This window comes from Vitis vinifera, chromosome 4 (genome assembly GCF_030704535.1).
Source record: "Vitis vinifera cultivar Pinot Noir 40024 chromosome 4, ASM3070453v1".
NCBI lineage: Eukaryota > Viridiplantae > Streptophyta > Magnoliopsida > Vitales > Vitaceae > Vitis > Vitis vinifera.
In genome coordinates this window covers 859,461-886,393 of record NC_081808.1, presented here as the reverse complement: position 1 = coordinate 886,393, position 26,933 = coordinate 859,461, and the positions used below count along the sequence as shown (strand labels likewise).

At 35.8% G+C, this 26,933-nt stretch overlaps 3 protein-coding genes and 1 pseudogene across 4 annotated transcripts; 1 reads left to right on the top strand and 3 right to left on the bottom strand.

Moving 5' to 3' along the window:
- Positions 1–460: 460 nt before the first annotated feature.
- On the bottom strand, positions 461–6,741 carry LOC100243991 (probable magnesium transporter NIPA9). Of its 2 annotated transcripts, XM_002278206.4 has the most exons (9): positions 6,539–6,741; positions 5,789–5,887; positions 5,005–5,134; positions 3,925–4,013; positions 3,074–3,130; positions 2,825–2,883; positions 1,833–1,953; positions 1,366–1,514; positions 461–1,079 (listed from the first exon to the last, which is right to left on the bottom strand). In XM_002278206.4, the coding sequence occupies exons 1-9, from the start codon at positions 6,647–6,649 to the stop codon at positions 851–853; spliced, it is 1,044 nt and encodes a 347-aa protein (XP_002278242.1). In that variant the 5' UTR covers positions 6,650–6,741; the 3' UTR covers positions 461–850. The 2 variants fall into 2 exon arrangements, with proteins under 2 accessions (XP_002278242.1, XP_059592122.1); XM_059736139.1 differs by lacking the exon at positions 5,789–5,887 and having other exon boundaries at positions 6,539–6,729.
- Positions 6,742–12,016: 5,275 nt separating this feature from the next.
- Positions 12,017–12,771, bottom strand: LOC104878982 (uncharacterized). The gene has a single exon (XM_010650035.3). The coding sequence runs from the start codon at positions 12,538–12,540 to the stop codon at positions 12,193–12,195; it is 348 nt and encodes a 115-aa protein (XP_010648337.1). The 5' UTR covers positions 12,541–12,771; the 3' UTR covers positions 12,017–12,192.
- Positions 12,772–14,487: 1,716 nt separating this feature from the next.
- LOC100249159 (eukaryotic initiation factor 4A-11) lies at positions 14,488–19,117 on the bottom strand. Its single transcript, XM_002278083.5, has 5 exons — positions 18,969–19,117; positions 16,814–16,883; positions 16,537–16,643; positions 15,830–16,260; positions 14,488–15,481 (listed from the first exon to the last, which is right to left on the bottom strand). The coding sequence occupies exons 2-5, from the start codon at positions 16,879–16,881 to the stop codon at positions 14,846–14,848; spliced, it is 1,242 nt and encodes a 413-aa protein (XP_002278119.1). The 5' UTR covers positions 16,882–16,883; positions 18,969–19,117; the 3' UTR covers positions 14,488–14,845.
- Positions 19,118–21,730: 2,613 nt separating this feature from the next.
- LOC100247327 (eukaryotic initiation factor 4A-1-like) lies at positions 21,731–26,393 on the top strand (annotated as a pseudogene).
- Positions 26,394–26,933: the final 540 nt, after the last annotated feature.

The following is a 26,933-nucleotide window of genomic DNA, read 5'->3' as shown; positions in this document are numbered from 1 at the left end:
TCTCTGACTAAGAGAAAAGAAAAAGGCAAAAAAAGAACCGAGTATAACAGCAATCAAAGTTGAAAGTTGAAACTAGTAAAAGGGGAAACAAAAAGATTCCAAACTGATGAGAATGATTGCAGGAGTGAAAGTTTTTGCCATAGCTCCCATAAGAGGAACTTTGCTGCTCGGCATTAATTTATGCTGTACAATATTGGGAACAATAAAGATGAAGATCTGTTCCTTTTACTGTATAAGATGAATGTTGAGTGTACAATTCATCCAAGAACTTGTGGTTCAATGAACACTTGGTAGGGACCAGGGACAACTGAAAGAAGAATGGCTTATAATCACTATCAGAAAGAATTTTGGCAGCCCATAATCCTAGTCCATTCTTTGACGAATGTTTAGTCTATAGAATCATTGAACTCTCTGACCGTTGTATATGTATGATGTATATGTATAATGGTATGAACTGTAATTTCTTACAAAATAAAGAATATTTATTCTAAGTATAATAACCGACCCATTCAGCCTGAATGGCATTAAGTGAAACAAATCAACTGGGTCTAGGTATAACATGCAAAAACTTTCATGAAAGGTTCCATAACAAATTTAAGTGGGAAAAATTATAGAATGGAATGAAAGTGCCAATAACACACTTGGAACATAGAGATACTGCAATCCAGGGTGTAAAAAATGTATCATTGAAGGAATGATCTCAAAAACTTCATGCCCTTCGATCAACCTGTAAGCAGGTGCACTACTGTACACACCACCATCATCAACAAGACCAGCTAGCCGTCACGATATACATGCAATCAGGACTCAATGTCTAAGCAAATGCAACACTCTTCTCAATAGTTTCAGTTCAAGCCTTCGCTTTAGCAGGAGACGTTATCAAATGATGCAATGTGCTTGCCTGGATAACTGCACTTGGACTTGAATCCCTAACACGTGTTCCAGAACGTGATCCAGATTGCTTGACGCCAAAATTCCTCTCAACACCACTTTGAACATAATGTCGTAATGGTCGTGGAAGGTGTCTTACTAGCCATGTCGAACTTACTAGTAGGATCACTCCTATAATGATAAGCAGCCTGCAATATGAGGCTTTTAAAGTAAATAAAAGTTCTACACAAGCATGAAAAATCTGGAGTTTTGAGTATTTGATCCCTTATAAGCAATTTCATCTAATCCTTTCTAGATGCAGCGTTGCCAGTTCCTACAATGCCTAAACGAGTAGACGAGAAATTTAGGATCAGTTTTAAGTAGGTGCCTTCGCCATTTAACATGCACCATGTTCCATGTGCTGTAGCCTGAGGCTTAGACTCTTAAGATATTTTGGAAATGACAGCAATATAGGTGAGTTCACTATTAAGTTACCATCCAAATAAAAGCGAAAGACGAGCATCTGGAGCTGAAGGAAGTTGTTCTCCCAGAGCAAGCATCCCAGCAAGTACACCAGTCAAGATTGATGCCACAGCAGCACATGTGGACACTACAATTGCCCTCCCATCCTTCAAGCCTCTCGTCTGTTTACAAAGAATAACATTGTTGTGATTGTTCAATATGTGCCTCTTTTTATAGACAAGACGGCCAAAGGAAAAGGTAAGCAGTTGATGCAGCCCCAAGTGAAGAAGAAGACAGACATAGGGTATTGGAATTTAACACATACAATAGGCCAACAGAGTTCAAAGAATTTGAAATGCAATATGACTATTTGCATGTAGACAGTCCAAGTTTCATATCATTGAAGTTTCCAGCATGGCAAAAATAAAAGAACTGTGGTAGGATGGGGGCTGTTACTCAGATGCAATGTAACTGCAAACCATGTCAATTGTTCAAAATACCTGGTAAATAAATCCTGTGGCACTACAGCATATGCTGATCGAAATGCATATGGGAACCAGAATCTTGGAAAAGCCTTGCTCCAAGAATACAAATCCCATCTTTGATATGACGGAAGCCATCCTGCAACGTGATTTTTATTATCATTTTTTAAGGAAAAAGTTGCAGACTAAAAACTGAGAAAAACAGTAATCCACAAGTTTAGTAAATGTATCGAAAGATTTTAATAGCTTTTTGATTGTTCACTTTTGCACACCATTAATTAAGTTCTAACTACATTCTGATCACACAATGTATCATCATAGATGTGAAGTTGTCAAATGTTCTGCCACGTTAATATTTTCACATGTGTGCAAACCACAATTTTTTGAACTTGCCAGACCAGACACCATGTACCATGTCAGATTTTGACACCAGTAACTAGACAAAAGAAACATAGTTTATTAACATTTTGTTGAACCGACCTACATCCTTAGCCAAAAAATAAAAATGAAATCTGACTTGGCATAGAAGATTGATGGGGAAAAAGAGAGCAAAAGTTTGGAGAACCACCTGGTATGCCTTTTGGACTATTTGGCAGGGATGTAATCATGTAATTTTTAAGAGAGCAAAAGCTTGGAGAACCACCGTTATGCCTTTTTTGGACTATTTGGCAAGAATGTAATCACGTAACTTTTTGAAAGGGTGGAGTATTGGGCTCAATCCCTCGAAGCCTTTCTTGTTTCAACCATGTTCCCATGGTGTGACCAGTTCATAGGTACTAGCCCCTTATCCTTGTATGATTTCATAGACCACATGGGGACGACTCAGTGTTTTGGGCCTTGCAGGTGTTGTTTTTCCCACCTTTTGGCACCCCTTTTATAGCCCCCCATGTACATGGGTTGTCCACCCTTCTTTTGTTTGGTGCTTTTTTAATAAATTTTCTCTGCCTATCAAGGAAAATCCAAGCAGATAATAGACATCCAATTACAAAGAGTCTAGGCAGGAATAGTACCCAAACAAAATGCCAGATTCCAAGCCGTATATGATTTCCTCAACAACTTCAGATTGCATCTACAAAACAAAGTAATGTCAAAGTTAGAAAACAAACAAAATACGTGGCACTTCACAGTTCAAAACCTCCAAAAATATAGTATAAGAAAACATAGAACTTCAATTTAAAAAAAAAATGAAAAAAAAATAAACAAAAACCACCAATAAGAACAAAAATGAAAGGTGCCAGGATCAATGAATTATAATTTACCATCTCCTGTACTTTTCGTTGACGCCTGTAGATACGAAGCCATCCATTAAGAAGTACCTAAATTCCCAAGGATTTTATAAGGCTTAAGATCACTATATGCAATTGTATAAATTCAATAAATGAAGAAGAAATTGCATCCTCTTTGATATAGCCCCTCTAACTGTGAGAAGGATAAAGTACAGTATGAATGAAATTCAATATAATCATATCATAAAAGTAGAGGACAAGACATATATTGGTGGTCATTATTTTCAAAGCTCAAAATATGTGATATGCTAATGAGATTCCAAGCCAGCATGCTAAGAAGCATTGTTTACTTTTTCATTTTTCTTTGCCATACTTCAACAAGAAGTTCCCAACCATGTCCAATAATTTGACAATTGGAACAACACCTTCGAATATGCTAATGAAATTCCAAGCCTGTATCAACAAATTTGTTACCATTATGTAAATCAAGAAGGTGCCATGGTAAGGGACCCATATCCTACAATTTCACCACTTTAATTTCTAAATTTTCCTATGGTTTTTAGCGCTCATTTTATCATACTTTTGGATTAGATATGTAATTTAATATTTTAATGTAGTCATGTTTCAATGGCTTGACTTTTCGTTTAGGAGGGTTATATAACAGACACCTACAGGCACCCACAACTTGGCAGCTGTGCCAGGTCCACAGTTTACATTGCCTTTTATCATAAATCCATAATTATTTGTCTAGCAAGGGGATTTCTCCTGCCTTATAATTTAGTACTTGCTGTTGATCATTTGTGACATGGATAGAATTTTCACATAATAGATGCCTTGAAATTATTACTGACCATGGAACCATAGTAATGGGATAAGATACCTACAAACAAGATGGCAACACTGAATGCTAGCCAAGGCAAGTGGAAAATTGATATCAAATAAGCCTTTTGCTCCTCCCCTCCAGTTCCAACTCCTGCAAAGCAAATATATAGAAAAAGGGAAACAACAATATTGGTTATGTTTTACCCTATCAAAAAGATTAGTGATGTTTTAAGGATGTTATGCAGTTAAGAAACATGTTTAAAAAACAAGTAACTAAAATGAAGATGTTAAGATGGAAAATGTCAACAAAAAGAAAGAAAGAATAAAAGAGGATTCAGAAGAAAGTAGAGGGGAAACCAATAGATAAAAAGACAAGTGAAAGCTGTTGAAGATGGTTCAACAACGTAAAACAAAGACTATAAATGCACCCATACAGAGGAGTAATCTGATTCATGTATATGGAGGCAAAGGGCAGGTGGTTGACAAAAATGGCATGGGTAAAGGCAATAAGAAACTACACAATTGCTAAAGATCTAATGAAGATATTGCTCTACAGGGAGCAAGATAGAAAAAAGAATTTATGAAACCAAGACAACAGTTCTGATAATTCATCTCATAATTTAATTTTAATAGTTAAGCAACTCCATCTAAAGAGGAGACAATCTTACATGTTGGCTTGGGAAGACCACTCGCTTGCAATTTTTATGTAGTTACATTACTTGATTTCTATGTAGTTACCCACAATTTTCTGTCCATTGGAAGAGTTTTCTGCCCAATTAATTTGCAGCTGCCTTGCAATTTTCTTCTTCCACAAGATGACTATTTCCTATTTTGGTTGTAGGGGCTTGACCCAAAGCTTGCATAGATTCAAGAAGCCATTACTTTTCCACAGCAATAAAAATTGTGTTCTTTTCTGTATCCTCGAGTAAATTGTTTCAAAGATGTAGTCCATAAGAAATCCTAGTTTTCACTTGTGTGTAAATAAGCAAGAAAGTATTCAAAGTAGAACTTCATTGCTTATTCACTCATCACTTTTTACTTATAAATAATCATGACAATGTCAGGATTGTGATATATAAATACCTACAAGATCATTGCAATTGCAATATTCGACAAAGAGAATTGTCAAGAACTTACATTACCTATGGTGCCAATCCCTGCCATAGCAATCCCCATCCAGTCAATAGGATTCATGATCTCCTTTAGATAAAAATGGGAAAAGATAGAAAGAATAGCAAGACCAGAGCCAGAAACAGGTTGGATTACAGATACCTGAAAATTCATGTTCAAGATTAACAAGGTGGACTTACCATGGAAAACAACAATACAGATAAATTCAGAATTAATACTTTCTATTTTTCCAATAAACTTTTTCCCATGAAATGTATGTGTCCTTTATCATGATATGAATATTCATCATCAGAGAGAGACATTAAGGTCACCGGCACAAATGCAAATTCAGGCATATTCATTCAGGGATTTTGGAGGCTACCGCCTCATAAAATAACAAGACATATATGTATATCATAAATCATACACTTTCAAAATTTAAATAGTATTGTTTTCTCACTCCTAACCCAAAATTGTAGCAATGGCGTATGGATGGATTCAGAAGTAATATTTTCTATCTTTCCAATAAATTTGTTCCCATGAAATGGCAAAGTATTCTTTATTATTATATGAAAAAATCAGAGAGAGATTAAGGCCACTGGCCCAAATGCCCACACAGAGCAATTCCTCCGCATATTTTGGAGGAAACAGCTTCATAGGGTAGCAAAACAAATATGTCATAACCCCAAATTTCAGCAATGGTAGTGTTTTTCAACTGACAGGAAAAAGAATTTATAGGAATGTAGATGTCATAGGCCATAAAAGCAAATGTCATGTAAAGAAAATAACAATATCACTTGCCACCAATTCACTTACAGGGGCTTGAGACAAAGCTTTTAACATCAATAGAGCTCCAATTATATCCATCAAAAAACCTACAATCCAAGTTTTATTGAAAGCATAAGCTCTAATCACCTGTAACCACAAACAAAGAAACTCAAGTTAGATAGGAATAGCATAGAGGCAAGAAAAGGTGCAGAATGAACATGATTTGGAATCCCAATTCCACGGCATTCATAAACACCGTCTTTCCTATGAAACTGCTCTTCTGGATTTGGGTCTATGGAATTGACTTCAATCCAAATCTATCAGGAATATGAATGAACCAAACTGTTAATTTGAGGCTTCGACTCCATATAATTTTCACTCAAAATCAATAAATATAAAACTTTGATCCAATTTTGTCAAATCTTCACACTAATCCCTAGTTTGGTTGCGGAGAAAGTACCGGAAAAAAGTCACAATTCTGAATAACAAGTTTTTCATTTCTGAGATCCCAGTCAAGCAGCACCATTTGGTTGCCAAGAAAACGTGGGAAAAAGTCACAACCTTCAACCTCAAAATCCTCATTCTTTCAGACCCAGAAAGAAAAAACACCTATTCCGCTTAATTCAGTCACATTCTTCGTATTGTCATAAACCAAAACAACCCACAAAAGAAAAAAAAAAGGGAATAACAACAACATAGATACAAAAGATCCCAACTTTCTATAATTTTCTTTGTCTTTCTGGGCAACCAAACAACAAAGACAACAACATCACACGAGACATGAGAAGAAAAACATGCCTTGAGCTTGAAGGAGAGCGGTGGAAGAATCACGGTGCCCTTTTTCTGAAGGACTTTGCCGATATTGTTGCCAGCGGTGGCAGCTAACGTTAGGCAGATCGATTCCCACATCGCTCCCTGCCTTTCTCTCTCTAGAATCCCACCTTTCTCTCTAGAATTTGTTGTATCTCTGTATATAAAATGACGTTTCGCGGAGGTTTTGATTTCCCTTGCTACAATTTTTGTGCTTTTGTCGTTTTGCTAGTGGCAGAGTTGTTTGGGAGTGGTAATAGAAAAAGTGGGTGTGGCAATAGGGAAGAATGTGATGTCATTGATACAGATGGCATGAGGATATTGGGTGTGGGACGTTGTTAGATTTCATAGGGAAATGACCCTGAGTTGGCAAGATCGAGTCGTGATATGGGTTTACATGATGAGTTGGCAAGATGAACGGTGTGATTTGAGGGGCTTAAATGCTGATGTGGCAAGATTATTATGATAATCATGTGCTATTGTTATTTAATTGGCAACATCACTGGTGTGAATTGTGAGTTTGGATGCTGAGTTGGCAAGATCAAGGGCGGGATTTGAGGGTTCAGATACTGATTTGACAAGATTACTATGATAACTGTCACACCCCTGATTATCATACTTAATTTTTCACAAGTGTGCAGTGCTAAGGACCTTTCCTTAGCCAACCTTCCCTTTCCAACGTTTAGAAGAACAGAGTAGAACATAGAATTAACAAAGCAACAGGGATACACGAGGTTACGGGAATCCTTTCCCAACTTGTATTAATCACTCTTACAAGACAAAATTGCTTCCTGAACCAGAGTACAATGCTCTCACCCAAGGCATACGAGAAGGAACCCTTTCCCCAAACTCTCTCTCTCTGTTTCAAGGCTGTAGGAGCCCTTTTAAAAGACTCAAGCTGCAGTTACAAATTTGAATTTCCTAATTCAAATCTTGGAGCCAACTAGGCGGTTATGCAATTGGCCAGAACCGCCGTCAATTGCCCTGCATAACCACCCACCACCCAGATAGTGGTCTGCTCCTGCCACTCACTTGCACCAGCCATCATCCCTCAGCCAACTGCAGGTCAAATGACGGCTTGACTTGGTCACTGAGCTAGCTGCCACTAGCTAGTTGCACTGCCATCTCCTCAGGTCTTGCTCGCCAAGTTGCTAGTGAGTCCCCCTAACAAGCCGACCCCTCCCCTGTAAGGTGCATCTTGTGACCGGGTGCCCATCAGCACGTCTTTGATCAAGGCCCTCTGAGTCAAGCAGCGTGCCCCAACCATCTGACCAAGCATCTGGTGCATCAGTGCGCCTTCCCCACACTGATGCGTGAGCCCGTGCCATGTCTAGGTGTCCATGGCTTGGGCTTGTTGCTTGCTTCCCAACTTACCAGCAACGAGCCATGGCATTGCGCCCATGGCCAATCCTTCTTGGTACATAGGCATAGCGCCCCTGCGCTGTGCGTAGGCAACTTGGTGAGAGTCAGCTATTGGAACCATCAGACCATGGCATTGCGCCCATGGTTTCATCAGCTGGCTCACCACACAAGGCTTAGGCGCCCTTGTGCCTGCGCAGGGAGGGGGTAGGCCGCACCATGCCGTTGCGGCCATGGGTGCACACCACACATGTCGTGGAGCCCATGTGTGTGAACTCGAGTCGTGTCGTGTGTCTTAGGCACGCCCAAGGTCGTGCCATGGTGCCCCCTTGGTGCGGTCAAGGCTTCTCTTGGTGGCTTCCTCCTTTGAGTCACCTACCCCCCCTTAAAGAGCAATACGGGTCGTTTTCATTGTTTCTTGAGGAGACATCAATATGTCTAAGGAGGCATAATAGAATAATAATTTTAATTATAAATTAAAATTCCAAGTCCCTCAACCTTCATCTGCACCACCTAAGTCAGGTGCGCGCGCGATCCCCGTTTGGTGCGCACGCGGTGCATGTTTGGCTTGCCCACAGTGTGCGCGCGATACGCGTCTGGCCCGCTCGCGATGCGCATCTAGCTCGCCCGTGGTGCGCGCGTGGTGCGCGTCTGGCTCGCCCGCGGTGCGCATTTGGCCCGCCCGCTGTGCGCGTCTGGCTCACCCATGGTGTGCGCGCGGCGTGCGTCTGGCTCGCCTGCGACCTCTTCACATGGCTCCTGGAGTTTGAACCACCAAACCTCCAGGATTTCCCTGCTTTCATCCTAGGCTCTCATGGGTGCAAGGCCTACCCCATGAGGCCTATTCCTCCATGATTAAGTCGAGGCTTTAAGGGGCTGACAATAACCATTTACTCCTATTACTGAGTTGGCAAAGTCAAGGATGGGATTTGAGGGTTTAGGTGCTGACTTGGCAAGATTGTTATGTTACTCATGTGCTACTATTGCTAAGTTGGCAAGATCAAGGGTGTGTGGTTTGAGGGCTTGATGCCAACTAGGCAAGATTCTTATGTTAATCATGTGCTACTGTTGCTGAGCTGGCAAGATGAAGGGCTTGATTTGAGAGTTTGGATGATGACTTGGCAGGATTATGGGGGCATTTTTCTGACAATCATGCGCTATGGTTGCAACAAAATAGTTTTAAACTTTATTTAGAATCAACCGTTGTTGGAAGGTATAATATAAAGTTGTATTTCATTTATTTAAATTTTTTCAAATGCTATATAAATTATATTATAGTATACATATGGTCAAAATCTATAAAGTAAATAAATAATTTTATAATATTTGTATAGCCAAAAACTATAAAAAAAAAATTAAGTAAAATCATTTCTCATTATTACTATATAATAATTATTTTGGAAAATGATATTTTTATAGCTTGTTTCCCATATGAAAATAAATATACATTTCACATTTACATCACTCAAATGAATTATTAAATCATTGAAATTCTTATTTGCTATGATTCAAATTTGATTATATCTATGATATTATCTTTTTCAGATAGAAGGTTGAAATCACAAAAACCTTAAATTTCATATCGAGAAAAATTAAATATTTGTTTCTAAAGCATATTCTTAAATTACCATTTAAGATATTTAGATGGTTATGCTATATTATTTAATATTGTATGTTTTATCTATTTTTATTATACATATAATGAAAGTCTAATTAAAAATTCTAGAAGAATTAACGTTATGTTATTAGTGACATGCAATTTCATATGAATGAAACTTTACAAATCATCGTTTCCAGAAAAATCTTAATCACATTATGTTTTGCATTCTTATGATGGAAAATGATGAATTTTACTTATGAATGACAGCATTACAATGGAATCTAATTAAAGATTCTAGAAAAGTTAACGTTATGTTATTTCATCCTTTTTAACCAAATATTTCTTTTACTTATGAATGGCAACATAACGAGTCACCACCATTCCCACCCATTCCCTTTCCCACCCCATATTCTTGTTCCAAAAACAATTTTAAAATGCAGGTGGATTAGAGTTGGTATTTGGTAAGAGAATTTTTCAGTGATATTTGTACCCATGGAAGCAAGGCAAGGCATAGATGTTTGGAATAAGTTCATATATATATATAGATATGAAGAGTTCAGCACAAGGAAGCAAATCTTAAATGATAATTTCCAGAAGAAATGGCAGTTGGCTGACCAAGAATAGCTCTAATGCGCTTACAACAAAGGCATTATCAACCCAATTGTCAAACGGATCCACAAAGGAAATGTAAAGCACAAAACAGAGGAAACCCACAAGAATGAGAGTCTCTTCCAACACTACAAAGACAATCTGAAGACATTGCACACGTTACCAATGAAGTAATGAGATTATTTCAAGTTTGCTTCAGAATGTTCTCAAAAAACAGTTCTCAAAATTCTATTTGATAACTCAAATATAAAAAACAATTTTCTCTGAGTTGTTCTCCTTTAATGTAATCTATACTTAATTACAATGCAAAAGTTCTCACAATCCTTCATATTTTCAATTGTTACTCAAAATAGTCCCTATAAATATTTGAGAATTTGTTCTAAAAATAGGTTGTTTTTTTATATTTTAAAACATCTAAAAAACCTATTTTTAGAACTAATTCTCAAATATTTATACAAAGTGCTAAATCAAGATCCATGCACCCTAATGCAAGGAAAATTTTCTCCTTCCAATCAACCTAATTATCACCATCCAAAAAAGGAACGCGAGATGAATCAAAACTTAAAACAGACGAAGATTAAACAGCTACAAAATCCCTATTGTTAAACCAGAAACTACATCTGAATTTTGAAAAGTATATGGGAACAAAGCCATGCTTAAAAGATGGACCCTTCTGAGAAGAAAAAAAAAAGTGTGTTTCAACATCTAATTGAGAACAAGTGGAGAGGCTGGTTGGGATCTATGTTAAAGAACAATGTAGGGATCATCCTTGGATGACCTGCAAGAACTCTAAATAATGAGACTACTTCTTACATGGAAAGGTTATTATTCTTCGTCGGTCGGGCTTCATTTCATCAAGCTTGTGATTTGGGAAAAAAAAGACTTACACTGAAGGAAACTTGGCATGAGGAACCTCAGCAAGATTGAATTGGGACTGTATCAGAAGATCAGAAACAAACAAGAATGTTTCAAATATCTTCCTAGAAGTTGCAACTAGTGTGTCACAGGCTCACAGGGGAACAATTCCAGACTGGAAAGTACCCAAGGAAGTTGATGGAAATTATCAAGCAAGATTAACTGGGGGAAAAGCTCATTGGTCGTGTCAATCAGCTGTGACCTTAGATGATTCCCTTCACATTCACACAAACCACCAAAACATGCAACATAGAATCACAATATATCAAACAAGGAAGCCCCTATTAGCATTTTATTTTATTTTTTCAATGTAAATGTTGGGTGCCATTTTACTCGACCAGCATCCTTGTGAGAACAATTTCTGAATTATTCGAACACTCTCATAATAAATAAGTAAAACAAAAGCATAAAGACTCAACTAAAACTCCATGGATACAAATAGCAAGGTTAATTCCTGAATAATTCAAGTCTCCAAACCCAATAATACACATTATATGAAACTAGCATAAAAGATTAGAAGCTAAAACATATGAAATCTGTGTGATCCAAGCTTCACAATAAACCCGCAATAAAAAAGGATTTGGTGTTCAAAACATCCGGTCTAATTAAAAGAATCAAGAGCACACAGTGGTTGCTGTTCATTATCAAGGCAACCTCAAAAGACAAACTTTATCAAGTCGATATCTAGAATGCTAAATGAATGGATTGAAATCCTGCAATTCCAAAAGAATTAGGCTATTTATGACCTGCCCACATGGATGTATCATGAATTTATTACAAAGTTTTGAGATTGCCACACAATTCACAGAACAAAATATGAGAAATAACAATACCCAAGAAACAATCAATCCATAAACTACTTTATCTATAACCCTAAAGCATCTTGAAACTCTTCCTCAGTGGTCCCTCCACCTACCCCACAATTTAGATGCATGTATATGGCATTCAAAATGTTAAAAAATCATATATTTTGATCGGAAGAGTTGAACCCAGAAACTGCGTAACCAAATATTAGGATGAAAACAGTTGTATGTGGACAACCCACATCGAGAATTAATGATCCCAATCCAGGAACCTTAATTCTAAGATGACACATAATTAAAACAGAGGCACAGAACTTACAAACGCAAAATTCTTAAAAAATTAATCATAATAATAATCATGACCACCCATAGACTATCCGGTGGTACCTAGCCTTAAGCCATCTGAAGCTATTCCTCAAAGACCCCTTCACCTTGCCTTCCACAGAATAAGCCTTATAGCTAGCAACCCTCTTCTTCCTCTGAAACTCAGGGTCGCTGAAAGTCCAAGATTTTGAAGAAGTCCCACTTTGGCTCTTCCCTTTCTTCAACTTTAAGTCCTTGTTATTACCCATATAGGTTGGGGCATAAGGAACACTGTAAGACCTCTTATCATGAAAGTTTGACGGAGTGGGCCTGGATGTGTCATAGTAGGAATCTATCTGCCTCCTGTCATCAACATATGGCTTGGATCTGTAGTCTCCCATGGATTTTCCTCTTTGCAGAGATACTGAATAGGGTTGTTTTGGGGTGTTGATCTTAACAAGAAAGTCGAGGAGGAAGAAGGCAAGTGGGGTCCAGAGGAGAATGAGAAGCAGTGGGGTTGGTTTGTCTGACTGGGGCAGTGGCCTCTGGGAATTTATTCTAGATGGCGTCCTTACCTGGGAATCATATGATATGCTGGCATCTTCTTACAATCCTTGCATTGACACCCCATTAAGCCAAGGATTTATGTATAAAAATTTAATAATATATTCTAACAGTACACTATTTTTTTTTTTAAATGTGTGATAAATTTTCATTTACAGAGTATTTGTCAATTGAGACTCTGTTTCAAATCAAATTGACCATGGCTCCAAATGAAATCTCATTACTTATTTCTGAAAAAAAACCATTGATCCTCTGATTATGACTTAAACCCACAATTAATTTCTTCTTTCAAGAGAAGAAATGATGATCTACTTGATCAAGTTTCTCATTTCTTTTAATGATACAATCTCTCTCTGGATGATGCTATTAAAATTGCTTCTATTATCTTGACACTGAATCAAGGATTATAGTTTCTATTTTCAATTCAACCAAATTAAGTAAAAGTGTAAAACCACCTTATCTACTGAATCCTTTTTTCCCTCAATCCTTTCCTTTTAATGAAAATGAAAAAATACCTAAAAGGCTGGACTTTGGAGGGAGGGCACCGATTGACCATTCAACCAAAATCTTTTAAGGACGTTGAAAAAATAGCTCAAAAGACAAAAAGCCAAACAAAATGGGCGGCTCAGATTGTCCTCCAAATTTAGCCTCGATTTTCTGACCGAAACCTATGTAATTTTCAAAAAATTGTCCACTACCCCCATCATCCCATTATCCATTCCATTTCATTCCTATTTTCAATGGTCACACACTCCAGATTTTGAACAAGAAGCAGAAAGGCCAGAATTTCAGCACAAAGGAAGAAAGGAACAGCGGAAGTGAAGTATATGCACATTAGACAATATGATGTTCAACTTCTCATGCCATGGAAACACCAACAACATTTTTCTTATCTTAACAGGAGCCATGAGGTTCCATGTCTGCCCAGCACTTCACATCGATTTGTACTGAGGATAAGGCCAGTCTGGACACTTTTTTTTTTGGAGGGACATGCAGCAGAAGTGAGTATTAAAGCTCCTGATCATAGCAGATCATCATAACATATCATTATTCCACAGTATATTTGAACATAAAATGTTGTGTATAGATGAAACAGACAACATTGATGAGTTCAGAGGACCCCGGAGAGACTACCACCACAGTGCATGCACACCATGTTTTGCCCCCCTTTTTTAACCTTTTGCATTTTTTTTTTATGGATGCTTTTTAAACCTTTTGCTTTTGGTATATGTGGCTATAAACAAAAAGAGTTATATGGGGAGCATTCAGGAGAAACACACAATTTTGGGAGAGAAGCATAAACCTCAAAATTTTCACTGGTTTTGTGGCTAGATAAATATCATCAAAAAGGAAGGATGATGTTATGAATTGATCAATCTAAGTTCTGGATCGAGCAATAAGATAATTTTTCTAAAACATAAGAAAAAATCGAAATGGCATGGGATAACAATATTTGTAATACAAGTTGAGCAACTTTATTCCTCCCAAACAAAGCACACAGGTAGGATAATTATAAAACAATATTGGGAGAACAGGGAAAAAAATAAAAAGAAAGAAAAGAAAAGAGTGAGGTGTGGGCTAATCTTCATGTTCCACACCATAGAGAAACAAGAAGCCTCTGGTTAAGGTTCTGTTTGATAAGAATGAAAATTGAATCTGTAGTTCAGACTTCAAAAAAGGAAAAGGAAAGGGGGAAAACAATTGTTATGTCGCTTATAAATGAATAAAGTAGCTCAAAGAAAGGTTTGAAGTGAAGAACCAAGAATGGTGCAAGTCCAGCCTCCTGAAACTCAAAAAACCATTTTCTAATCATATTGAGCTTCTCCTCCCACACACAAAAAACTAAAATAGAACAAAATGAATCCAATCCAAACTAGATCCAATTTCTCAAATTGTTCAAGGAAACTTAAAAAACTTAAAATACAAAAGAAAACTCAGGCAACAAAAGTTGCAACAACGGATTGCCAATATACCCAAAATGAGCAATGGATGTGTCCCGATGTGAAATGCGCAGGACCTGTATCTCCCAATTGTACGGCAAGTTCATTCCATGATAAATTAAGATGCCAGACCTATGAGAACGAACATAATAAATATGACTTTTCAAATAAAAGTCATTTACCTCCATGAGCAAAAACTTCATCACAGGAGATCAGCAACATTTGATGGCAGCTCCTCAACCACCACATTATAAAACCTTTGGATATCAAAAAGCATCCTCTCATCATCCTTGGTCACAAAGTTGATTGCCACCCCCTTCCTCCCAAATCGTCCACTACGCCCAATTCGATGGAGGTAGTTTTCTGGCTGTGTTGGGAGGTCATAGTTTATCACAAGAGAGACTTGCTGGACATCAATACCACGGGCCAATAGATCAGTAGTGATGAGCACACGAGAGGAACCAGATCGGAATTCACGCATGATGATGTCTCTTGTGTTTTGATCCATGTCTCCGTGGGTGGCAGAGACTGTGTGGTCACGGCTGCGCATCTTGTCCGTCAGCCAGTCAACCTTGCGCCGGGTGTTCACAAAGATGACGCTCTGGGTGATCGCCAGCGTCTCATAGAGATCACAAAGTGTCTCAAGCTTCCATTCCTCTTTATCAACATTGACATAGAACTGTTTGATACCCTCAAGGGTGAGCTCATCACGTTTCACCAGAATCCTCACAGGTTTATTCATGAATTTCCTTGTGATCTCAAGGGCCTCAGGTGGCATCGTGGCAGAGAACACCCCAACCTGAATCTTTGATGGCAGCAACTGGAAAATATCATAGATCTGCCAAATGAAATTTCAGTATCAAGACAAGAAATCAGCATTAGAATGCACATGAAAGTCAGAAAACCCACAACAAAATGCTTGCAACCACATAGCTAAAATATACAAAAAGCTTGTCTGCCTAAAACTTAGATATATCCAACTAAAGACCAGAACCCAAATTGTAATAAACAAATGTGTTCCCTTTCCTGCATAGTTTTATATCACACTGAATAAAAAAATACGTCATAGAAATATGCCACTATACCATATCCAGACAAAAATCTGACAACATCATACTGACAGTTATAGAGAGTAGTAGCAAACAGCACAACAAAAAGATATACAGAGCAAAGGCAAAGGAAGGACCTGATCCTTGAAACCTCGTGAAAGCATTTCATCTGCTTCATCTAACACAAACATCTTAATGTAATCAGGACGAAGTGATTGCCTGCGCAACATGTCAAAAACCCTACCAGGAGTACCCACAACGACATGAACCCCACTTGAGAGAATGCGCTGGTCTTCACGGACACTGGTCCCACCAACACAAGCATGAACCTTCACACCAAGATAATCACCTAGTGCTCGCATAACCTTTTCAATTTGTTGGGCAAGTTCCCGAGTGGGTGCAAGGACCAATGCCTGGCATTCAACTAAGCCATAATCAAGCTGCTGCAAAATTCCAGAGCAGAAAGTTGCTGTTTTTCCAGTTCCAGACTGTGCTTGCTGAATTACATCAAGCCCCTTGATGAAGGGAACAATACCTCTTTGCTGAATTGCAGAGGGCTTCTCAAAACCTACCAAGAAAGTTAGATCCAACTTTCAGCTTTTCATTTTTCCATGAAGGTGGCTCAAAACATAAATAACAATAAAAATCAGGCAGTGATTTATGATGCAGCAAAATGTAGAATTTTACTACTCCTGAACCACAAACTTTTGAACCATATATATATAAGCATGGTTAAAGCTTAAATTTACCATTTTGAATCAACTGACAAGTGGAATGTCCTCAAGAGAGCTATCCTAGACAACAGACATATTTCCTACTTAAAGAGGTATTAAAGGTAAACTACCGTATGCATAAATGCCTCTCAGGAGATTCTCTTGCAACCCCATTGCATCAAAACTTTCATAGACCTCATCATATGATGTGAAGAAATCTTGTCCATCAGTCCCAAGTCTGCTCCCATCAATTATTCAAAAATAACATGAAATTCAATTAATAACATTACAGCGTTAGCATCACATCCACAAAAGTTCTTGTGTCAATAAAACATAAAGAAACAAGGAAAATTACTGCTAATGCAACAGCAACAACCATCTGATTAAGGGATAGAAAACAAAACTTACAACTCATTCATTTTGCTATCATATTGACGAGCATCAAATTGTGATCCTTCCGGTGCCAAGCCAGCCATGACTATAGCAAGCACATGAGTTATAAACATATTTTGAAGAGTGGTAATGAAATCAACCCATGAATAGAAACAACACCAAATTTAATTACAAAATTGATTTATTCCTGAACACTTGTGATGAATTCATGAAAGGACACATACACACTCTTGTGCATTCATTATACATTCTTTCATAACTATCAATAGAAAGTATGTATTCATAAAACATTTTGGATCTTAAAGACCGAAAACAACCCACAACCTTAATAAACTATCACACAAAAGGAAAAACTGATAGGTCAACATGTCACATGACACAAACAATCAAATTACTAAACACAAAAAGAAATATGCTGAATTTAAAAAATAAGCATTATTGTTAACCTTACAAGTCTATATGAAACTATAAACTAGTAATTGATAAATATTTACAAATGTGTCATCTTTAACAATAATACTAGAAAAGAAATGTCAAAGCTTTTACATTATATACTCGATTAAAGACTAGAACAAGCCACCTCCATGACAAACTATTGAATCCAAAGGAAAACCAATAATAAATTTCCATGCCTTTCATTCTACTACTACTTGACTAACTGAAAAATAAATTGACTTAAAAAATAAGCAACATAGTTTGCTCATAATATAATAAACTAATAATTTAATAAATACTTACACATATTGTCTCATGTAACAATAATGTAAAAAAATCTTAATTTAAAAAAAAAAATCACCATAGCTTCCTCGTAGGTCGATACTGACCTATAAAGTAATAATTTAACAAATATTTACACATATTATCTAATGTGACAACAATATACAAATTCTTAATTCACGTCATAGATTGGATCAGATTCCTGCTCAACTAACTTTAAAAAAAGAAAATAATTAAATCAAATCTCAAATATAATCATAAGGGTTTCCTCATAAGTCAATCTTAACCTAAAAACTAATGACTTTCAACATTTATTGTGTTCCATCAATTCAGACACTGTTGGCTTATTGGTAAACATTAGAAACTAATTTGTAAACTACAAATTCCTAATAAGTTGATATAAACCCACGGACTAAGAATTTAATAAATACTTACACCTCCTATCTTATGTAATAATATAAAATAAAAAAAATCCCAATTCGCATTATACAATTGCCAACCAATTAAATTCCTACTCGATAACTTTGAAAAAAAAAATCTCGAATATAAGCATTAGGGTTTCCTCACAAGTCAATCACAACCTACAAACCAACCACTGATAATGCTTAAAATTTTCCACGTAAAATAATCCAAACGCTTTTGCCACATTGGTAAACATCAGAAACCAACTAGCTTCACAATATATATGGAATAACTTAGGAAAAATTTAAATTCTTTGGGATATTAATGATAAACATGACATAAGCATTCAATAAAGCAAATAGTAAGCAAATTCAATAGAGATTACAAAATTTTCCAGAGACTTTCCCCGCATTCCTAAACATCATAAATAGGGTTGATTTCACTCACCCCTCTCAAGGTTTTAGCCAAGTACATCTAGCCCCCATTGGTTTAAAATTTCGCCAAAACCTTTCTTATTTTGAGTGAGAGGGGAGGTTAGTGAAAACAACAAATAAGAAGGATGGGGGATGTACCTAATGAAATTTCAAACCAATGGGTGTTAGGTCTATTTAACCAAAACCAAAACCTCAGGAAAGATGAGTGAAATTAACCCTTATAAATATATAAATTCTACAGTAAAGCTTCAATGTATGGAAAACTACTGATAAATATATGGTATAAGCGTTCAAATAAAGCAAATATCAACCATATTCAAACATAATTTTCCAGAGGCCTTCGGCATACCGCGAATAAAAGGAACCAATTTTCTCCCTAAAAATTTGGGCATTACAAAACTTTAATCAACGGAACATTAGCAATAAATATAGCAACCAATCATTCAATCACAGAAAATATGGCGCCATTCAAGACAGATTCAGAAAATTTTATATTAAAAAAAATAAAAAAAATCAGTAAGAGATGTGGAGAAAAAGTAAAAAATAAACATGCAGAATACGAGAGTAAGATCTGGTAGCTAAGCTATAAACAAATAGAGAAGTAAAGTAGTGAGCACCTGAAAGCGAAGAGCAAGAGGTGGATTAGGGCTAGGGTTAGGATTAGGGTTTCCCCAAACTCCTCGGATCCGCACGCAGTGAAGAGGAGTTAAGGCAACGTTAAGAGAGATCGAAAGAGACTGGGCGAGGGATTTATATTCATCTTCTTTCCTTATTTTGCCCCCGGGTTTGATATTATTTACTGGTTTGTAATTTTCAATACGACGCCGTTTGAAGAGGTGGATTTTCTATTTTTCTAAATTATAAATTATATAGAAATTATATTTGTAAATAGGAGGCCCATATTTAGAAGTTTTTTTATAATGCTAATATCTAAAAAAATTCGGTTTCCAATTAATTTTAACATTAAAAAAAGAAATAGAAATGGATTGTAATTTTTCGTTTGATTTATTTACATTTTATTTTGATACACTTGTTATTTTTTGTCTTTAAATAATAATTTCTAAAAATTAATATAAGGATTCTTTAAAATTTACCTTAAAATGACAGTAATTTTTAAAAAGTGAAGGAATTAATAAAAAATTACTCACTCAAAATTTAAAAATAAACTTAATTTTATACTTTTTATATATGAAAACAATTTTTAAAAACTATTTTTTAATGTTTTTTAAAATAAAAATCTCTTTAAGAACATGAAACGCTTTTAACCTATTTTTAATATTTTAAATGTGTTTTAAAATTAATTTTTATATCTATTATCTTATTTTTAATTATTTTACATATTTATATAATTATTTTTTAAAACAATCTTTAAAAAATAAGTAAAAACAACTAAAAAAAAATACTATGTAAAACACACATTATTTTCTATTTTTAATAATAGAAAACAGAAATAGTTTTTTAGTTGCTAAATGTATTATGAAAAAAAGAGATGTAAGTATATGACGCACACGTTCTTTGAATAAAAAAATTATTATTGAAAATAGTTGTTCAACGTATTATAATATTTTTTATTTTTTAAAATAGAAAATGTAAGACTCAGTATCGACATTATTTAAATGTTTTTGTTGAAGTAATTAATTATTTTGCAATAAAATAAGTAGAAATCTGAATGGATTTGCTTGCATTAACTAAATTTTGGAAAACATGAATTTTAATTTGTATACTTAATATTTCATGATATTATCCTTATTGAATTATAAATTTTTTAATAAGAATCGTACAAGCACGTTATCCAATGTTGACACATTGTTTGATATTCAATTCACAAAATGACTTATTATTTTAATATATTATGTCAAATTTTTGTATTGGATTAAAGTTGAAATAATTTTTTTTTATCAAATACATAAGTCGGTAATGTTTGATTTTTGACTTCATAGAAAAAATTAAAATATTTAATTAAAAATAATTGGATAATATCAATTAATATAATTAAATTAAATTTATCGATAATAAGATTTCTTTTAATATAATAGAAAAACTAAATCTTTTGATTTTTTTTATTAAATAAAAAAACAAATGTGACCTAAAAAAAGTTCCTAACATGATCAAAATTTTAATTTAAAAATTTTCAAATAGATATAGATATTTAAGCGGGACAAATAAATAACTCTATTCACTACTTGAAATAGTTAGAAATAATCAAGAAAATCATAAATTAACATGCAATTATAATAATGGGTGTTAATTGTAATCAAATCCACACTTGTCTTCTTCACATAGCATAAAGTACAAGTTGGATATTTCCTTTTTAAAAAAATAAAAAATAAAAAATTGTGCAATTGTTTTTTAAAGAATGACGGCCGCCGCCGCCGCCAGAAGTATAGGAAACCAGTACTGACGTGGTGTAATCCGATTGGTTGACAAGCACTGAAGACACAAAGGCACATTAAGCAAACAGGAAAGGAAACTGATTAGTTACGTAATTAATTATAATTAAAAATTAAATCAATTCCCCCACAGTGTAAATCAGTCGACTCATTCTCCAAAAATCTACTCACACTGCTCAGAAAACTGTTAAGAGTTCTCTCAACCTCCAACTTCTGAAATTTTCTTCTGAATTTGAAAGAAAAGCAATATGTTTCTAATTTTTTATTTTGTTGGTTTACTTAATCTTCTGTGATTTCATTGTTTTTTCAGTGTAATCTGCTTTTCTCTTCATGGGTTTTGATTCTTAAGTCCGTTTGTTTCCCAGAAAACCGTCCATGAGAAAATTTTTCCTGCATGGTGTTTAAATTTTCCTTTTTATGTAATGCATGCAAGTGGTCCTGGTATAACTTTCATGTTCTTTGGATGGCTTCAGTCTCTTGGCTGAGTAGATTATGAAGTAAACAATATGAGAAAAAGCAATATTACTTATGAGTTGATTTTATAAATTATTTTTTTGAAAACATAGATGAAATATTATCAAAGATTTGAAAAAGACAACTATTTTGGTAGTAAAATGAGGAAAAAAAATACTAATTCTAGGCATTTTTTATACTTAGAATTTTCTTGTTCAGTGTTGGGCTTTAGACTTGATATGTATAAACTTAACTTAGTAAGAAAATAATAGCATTTTGTTAAAAAAAAAAAAAAGGCCAATAATTATAACATATCTCCTTTTCCATGAGATTTATCATCACCCTTTTCTTAATAACAAGATCAATGATTTCTTCTCATGTTCATGCTCGGTAAAGTGGTGATTTTTGGTCTGTATTCAGTTCATATATTTCTGTGTTTTTAATATGGATTTTGATTTGGAAGGCTTTATATTGATAATAGCTGTTTTCCTACGGATTCATTGTAATTTTCTTTTGTTTTTCCTTTTTCGATAGTGATGGCAAAATCTTCTGAAACATCAAACTCTGATTCTCATCAGCATGACAGCAACATGAATGGATTGTAAGTTGTTCCAATGGAGTTGATTTAATTTCTGTATATTAATGTTTTTCTTAATTGTTTTTCGGGTTTTAGAAGTTTGTTTGTTCATGATTAAAGGGATTTAGAGAAGCAAGAGGGAGAGTTTCTCACAACATATGATGAAATTTGTGATACTTTTGATGATATGGGATTGAAAGAAAACCTTTTGAGAGGCATTTATGCATATGGTACTGCACTAGTCCTCATTCTTTTTTAATCCAATTTCATCTTTGTGGTCTGGAAGATTTGATTTCTGATTAGGTGCTTGTTGAATGTTCTGTGTGAAGGGATCGAGAAGCCATCTGCAATTCAACAAAAGGGAATTGTACCCTTCTGTAAGGGTCTGGATGTGATTCAGCAGGCCCAATCCGGTACTGGGAAAACCGCGACTTTCTGCTCAGGGATCCTGCAGCAGTTGAATGAGGAATTAACCCAGTGTCAGGCTTTGGTCCTTGCTCCTACTAGAGAGCTTGCCCAGCAAATTGAGAAGGTCATGAGAGCCCTTGGTGATCACTTGAATGTTAAGGTTCATTCTTGTGTTGGTGGGACTGTGGTCAGGGAGGATCAGAGAATCCTCTCTGCTGGTGTCCATGCCGGTACTCCCGGGTGCTTTTGACACGCTGAGGCGGGGCTCTCTCCATGCTGACTCCATCAAGATGTTTGTTCTGGATGAGGCTGATGAAATGCTCTCTAGAGGCTTTAAGGATCAGGTCTTTATCTAGCTCTTGTCCGTGTTTTCATAAGAATTTTTGTAGCCAAAACTTGTGTTCCTAAATTGTTTTCTTGCCTGCAGATCTATGAGATTTTCCAGCTTCTGCCAGAAAGAATCCAGGTGGGTGTTTTCTCTGCTACAATGCCCCCTGAGGTTCTTGAGATTACCAAGAAGTTCATGAACAAGCCTGTGAGGATTCTTGTGAAGCGAGAAGAGCTGACCCTTGAAGGAATCAGGCAGTTTCATGTCAATGTTGAGAGGGAGGTTAGAAACACTATGTGATCTTTATTAAACCTTGGCAATTGGCCAGAGTGTAATCTTCGCAAACACTAGGCGTAAGGTCGATTGTTTCACTGACCAATTGCGGAGCCGTGACCATACAGTGTCAGCAACTCATGGGGACATGGACCAGAAGACCAGGGATCTGATCATGCGAGAGTTTCGTTCTGGATCCATGCGAGAGTTTCGTTCTGGATCCTCTCACGTGCTCATCACTACCGACCACCCGTGGGATTGATGTCCAGCAGGTCTTTCTGGTTATCAACTATGACTTACCTACTCAACCAGAGAACTACCTTCACCGGATTGGAAGGAGTAGGAGACTTGGAAGGAAAGGTGTTGCAATCGTAGTGTAAATAATTTTTATTTTTATTTTTGGAAATTACTTTTAATTTATTTTATTTTATCTTATATTCTTGGAAAGTGTCATATTAAGAATTATTTTTTATTTTTGGAAGAGTCATTGTGTTAGTGGAGTCTCATTCCTTTTATAAGTAGAATCACCTTTCACTTTGTGTCATCTTCTAATTACAAGTAAATTCACCTTCCACTTTGTATCATCTTCTAATTATAAGTAAATTCACCTTCTACTTTGTGTCATCTTCTAATTACAAGTAGATTCCCATTGGGATTGTATTAGTGACCTATAAAAGCAGGTCACCCCTCTTTATACAGGAATACCAAATTTTCAGAGAGTTTTTCCGGGAGTATTTTCATATATCCATTTGGAGGAATTTATTCAAAAACCTGAGTTGTACACGAGATCTAGCTGTTGAATCCTGGAGGTAGACCACTGGTACCCTAGTGCATCGAGTTCGTCTTCGAGGAGAGTGATACCCTAGCGCATTGAGTTCGTCTTCGAGGAAGATGGATCTATTTCAAGGACAGTGTTTGTCACGCCTCAGCCGATAAGTTTTTCTTTTTATTCATTATATTCTTTGTTTGTGCCTTTTGGGCTAGTCTTTTGTTTCCATACCCTTAAATCCAACAATCTTGAAATACATCCAAATGGAAGCTTCCTTAGTTTACACTCATCTTGACACCTCTAAAATTGATCCCTTCAATGGGACATTCTTTAAGAGATGATAGGAAAGGGTTTTCTCTGCAATTGATGTGGTGAACTTAGAACACATTTTGACTGACCTAAAACCAAAAGATGGTTCTCATCTGTTATCAACCTGGAAAACTGGTAAAACTTCTAATGAGTTGTGGAAGGGTTATGCATCTAATATAGCATACCTGAAAGTGTGGGGGTATTTAGCTAAAGTTCTTCTCCCTAAACCTAAAAAAACGAAAACAAGGTCCTAAAACCTTTGATGCCATCTTGGTAAGTTCAGGAGAACCCTTGAACTTGTGGGGGAAGTTATCCTATTTGCATGCCATATTCAAAATAGAATACCTTACAAGAAATTCCTAAGTTTTAAGTTTGATATGAAAGACATAGGAGAGACAAATGTGATTCTAGGAATTAAAATAACTAGAACACCTAATAAACTTAAACTTTCTTAAGAGTGTTATATTGAAAATATCTTAAGGAAGTTTGAACACTTTGGTTGTAAACTAGTGTCAACTCCTTATGATCCCAGCTCACAACTAAAGAAAAATAGAGAACATAGTGGTTCCCAAATAGAGTATGCTCAAATCATAGGGAGTCTAATGTACTTAATAAATTGTACCAGACCTGACATTGCTTATGCAGTAGGTAGATTGAGTCAGTACACCCAAAGTCCTAATTAGGACCATTGGACTACTGTTCGTAGAGTCCTTAAGTATTTGAGAGGCACCATTAACTATGATTTGTGTTTTAGTGGATTTCCAAGTGTCCTTGAAGGATTTAGTGATGCAAATTGGATCTCTCATTCAGATGAGATGAAATCCACTAGTGGATATGTTTTCATTCTTGGTGGGAGTGTGGTTTTTTGGAAATCTGCCAAGCAAACTTGCATTACTCGGTCTACTATGGAGGTTGAGTTTATTACCTTAGAAAAGGCAAGTTTTGAGGCTAAGTGGCTTAGAAACCTCTCACCAGATATCAACGTGACCAACCTCGTCTGTGTCTATGCGTTGTGATAGCCAAGCTGCAATTGCTAAGGCTAAGAGTAAAATATTTAATGGGAAGAACAGACATATAAGCCTAAGACACAATATTGTGCGGTAACCCCTTGAAACAGGGGTTATATCCCTAGAATTTGTGAGGTCAAAGTTAAATTTAGCCGATCCTTTGACCAAACCACTAAATAAGAAACTAGTGGAAGAAACATCGAGTGGGATGGGGCTTATGTTTATTACAAAAGTCAAGAGTGGTGGTAACCCAACCTATTAGAATGGAAATTCCATGAAGTAGGTTCATATGGGTAATAACAAATCACTTGTTGACTTGAGGTGCTCTATCAACTCTAAGTGTATGAGAGTCCATCCCTATGGTGTAGATTGAGTGTATTCTACATTGACTAAGGTTGAGTGTTTACTCTTAATGAATACCATATTCCTTATGGATGGTATGTTTAAATGCAGAACATATTTGATGGATTCACCTATATGAGAGTGGAGGTGGGGCCGCTTCCTATGAGAACTTAGGCAAGTTCTCTAGAGCTTTCATGAATATCCAAGTAGGGTGCATGACCTATTTGTGCCAACCCGTTTTATACAGCTCATAGTGTAGTTGAGAAAACTAATGTGGATAAAAGTCCCTTGAGTTACATAAAGAAACATTGGTTCATAGAAATTTATTTTCACCATGTTTTGTGATTCAATACTTATTTGTCCTAAGACTGGTTCATAGCCTTTAGCACCAATATTGATGCATTAGATTCTTTTTTTCTTAAAAAAAAAATAAAAAATTACGTTTACACTCTGTGGGGGATTGTAAGAAGAGTGTAAATAATTTATATTTTTATTTTTGGAAATTATTTTTAATTTATTTTATTTTATTCTATTAGTTTTATATTTTTGGGAAATGTCCTATCGAGAATTATTTTTTATTTTATTATATTTTATTTTATTCTATTAGTGTTATATTTTTTGGAAGAGTCCTAATGAAATTGTGTTAGTGGAGTCTCATTTATTTTATAAGTAGAATCACCTTCCACTTTGTGTCATCTTCTAATTACAAGTAGATTTTCATGGGACTGTGTTGGTGGCCTATAAAAGCAAGTCACCCATCTCTATACAGGAATACCAATTTTTCAGAGAGTTTTTCAGGGAGTATTTTCATACATCTATTTGGAGGAATTTATTCAAAAACCCGAGTTGTACACATCTCGCTTACAGAGTGCATCCAAGGCAAGATCTGGTTGTTGAATATTGGAGGTAGACCACCGGTACCCTAGTGTACCGAGTTCGTCTTCGAGGAGGGTGGATCTATTTCAAGAACAGTGTTTGTCATGCCTCAGTCGATAAGTTTTTTCTTTTTATTCATTCTGTTCCTTGTTTGTGTCTTTTGAGCTAATATTTTGTTTCCATACCCTTAAATCCAACAGCAATCAACTTTGTGACTCGCGACACTGAAAGGATGTTGTTTGAAATCCAGAACTTTTACAACTCTGTGATTGAGGATCTGCCTGCAAATGTTTTAGAATTACTTGGATGAGAGGAGGTACTTGTTTGACAGTTACTAAAAAGAGTCAAGAGTATGTTGCTAATTTGGTTGATATTAATTTTAGTTATGGTTTCTCAATATAGATTTGATGATCTTGTTACTGTGGGAAACATGCCCCATGGTTCAAATCTTGTACCTGTTTTGAGACTTCTTAACTTCATATGGATAGAATTTTGACCGGTCTAAAAGGGAAGTTTTACACTTACTAGTGGCATTGCCTATATTTGTGATTCTATCATCAAATATTCTTTTCTGAGGAAAAGATTTTGTTCCCATGAGTGACTTAGTGATGAGAAATGGGAGTAGTCTTCATTCTGGATAAGGTTTAACATTAAAGTTACTCATTTTTCTATGCTTATTTTCTTATTCTCCAAACATGATAGTGCAAATTTAATTTAAGCAGCAAACAGAATAAGACACCCAGTAGGTCTCTGTTCACGGTGACCAAAAGGACTGAAACAGAATGAGAACATGGCATATGAATATGATGAAGATATTGATTGAAAATTTTAATTAATATTTTTTGGTACG

Coding starts and splice junctions, on each gene's coding strand:
- LOC104878982 (XM_010650035.3), bottom strand. CDS start 12,540: ATGGGAGACTACAGATCCAAGCCATATGTTGATGACAGGAGGCAGATA.
- LOC100249159 (XM_002278083.5), bottom strand. CDS start 16,881: ATGGCTGGCTTGGCACCGGAAGGATCACAATTTGATGCTCGTCAATAT. Junction 16,644..16,813: donor GATAGCAAAATGAATGAGTT/GTAAGTTTTGTT, acceptor TGATGGGAGCAG/ACTTGGGACTGATGGACAAG. Junction 16,261..16,536: donor GAGAGGCATTTATGCATACG/GTAGTTTACCTT, acceptor CTTTCTTGGTAG/GTTTTGAGAAGCCCTCTGCA.
- LOC100243991 (XM_002278206.4), bottom strand. CDS start 6,649: ATGTGGGAATCGATCTGCCTAACGTTAGCTGCCACCGCTGGCAACAAT. Junction 1,954..2,824: donor GAATCTGGCATTTTGTTTGG/GTACTATTCCTG, acceptor ATCACGTTGCAG/GATGGCTTCCGTCATATCAA. Junction 1,515..1,832: donor CCACAGGATTTATTTACCAG/GTATTTTGAACA, acceptor CTTTGTAAACAG/ACGAGAGGCTTGAAGGATGG.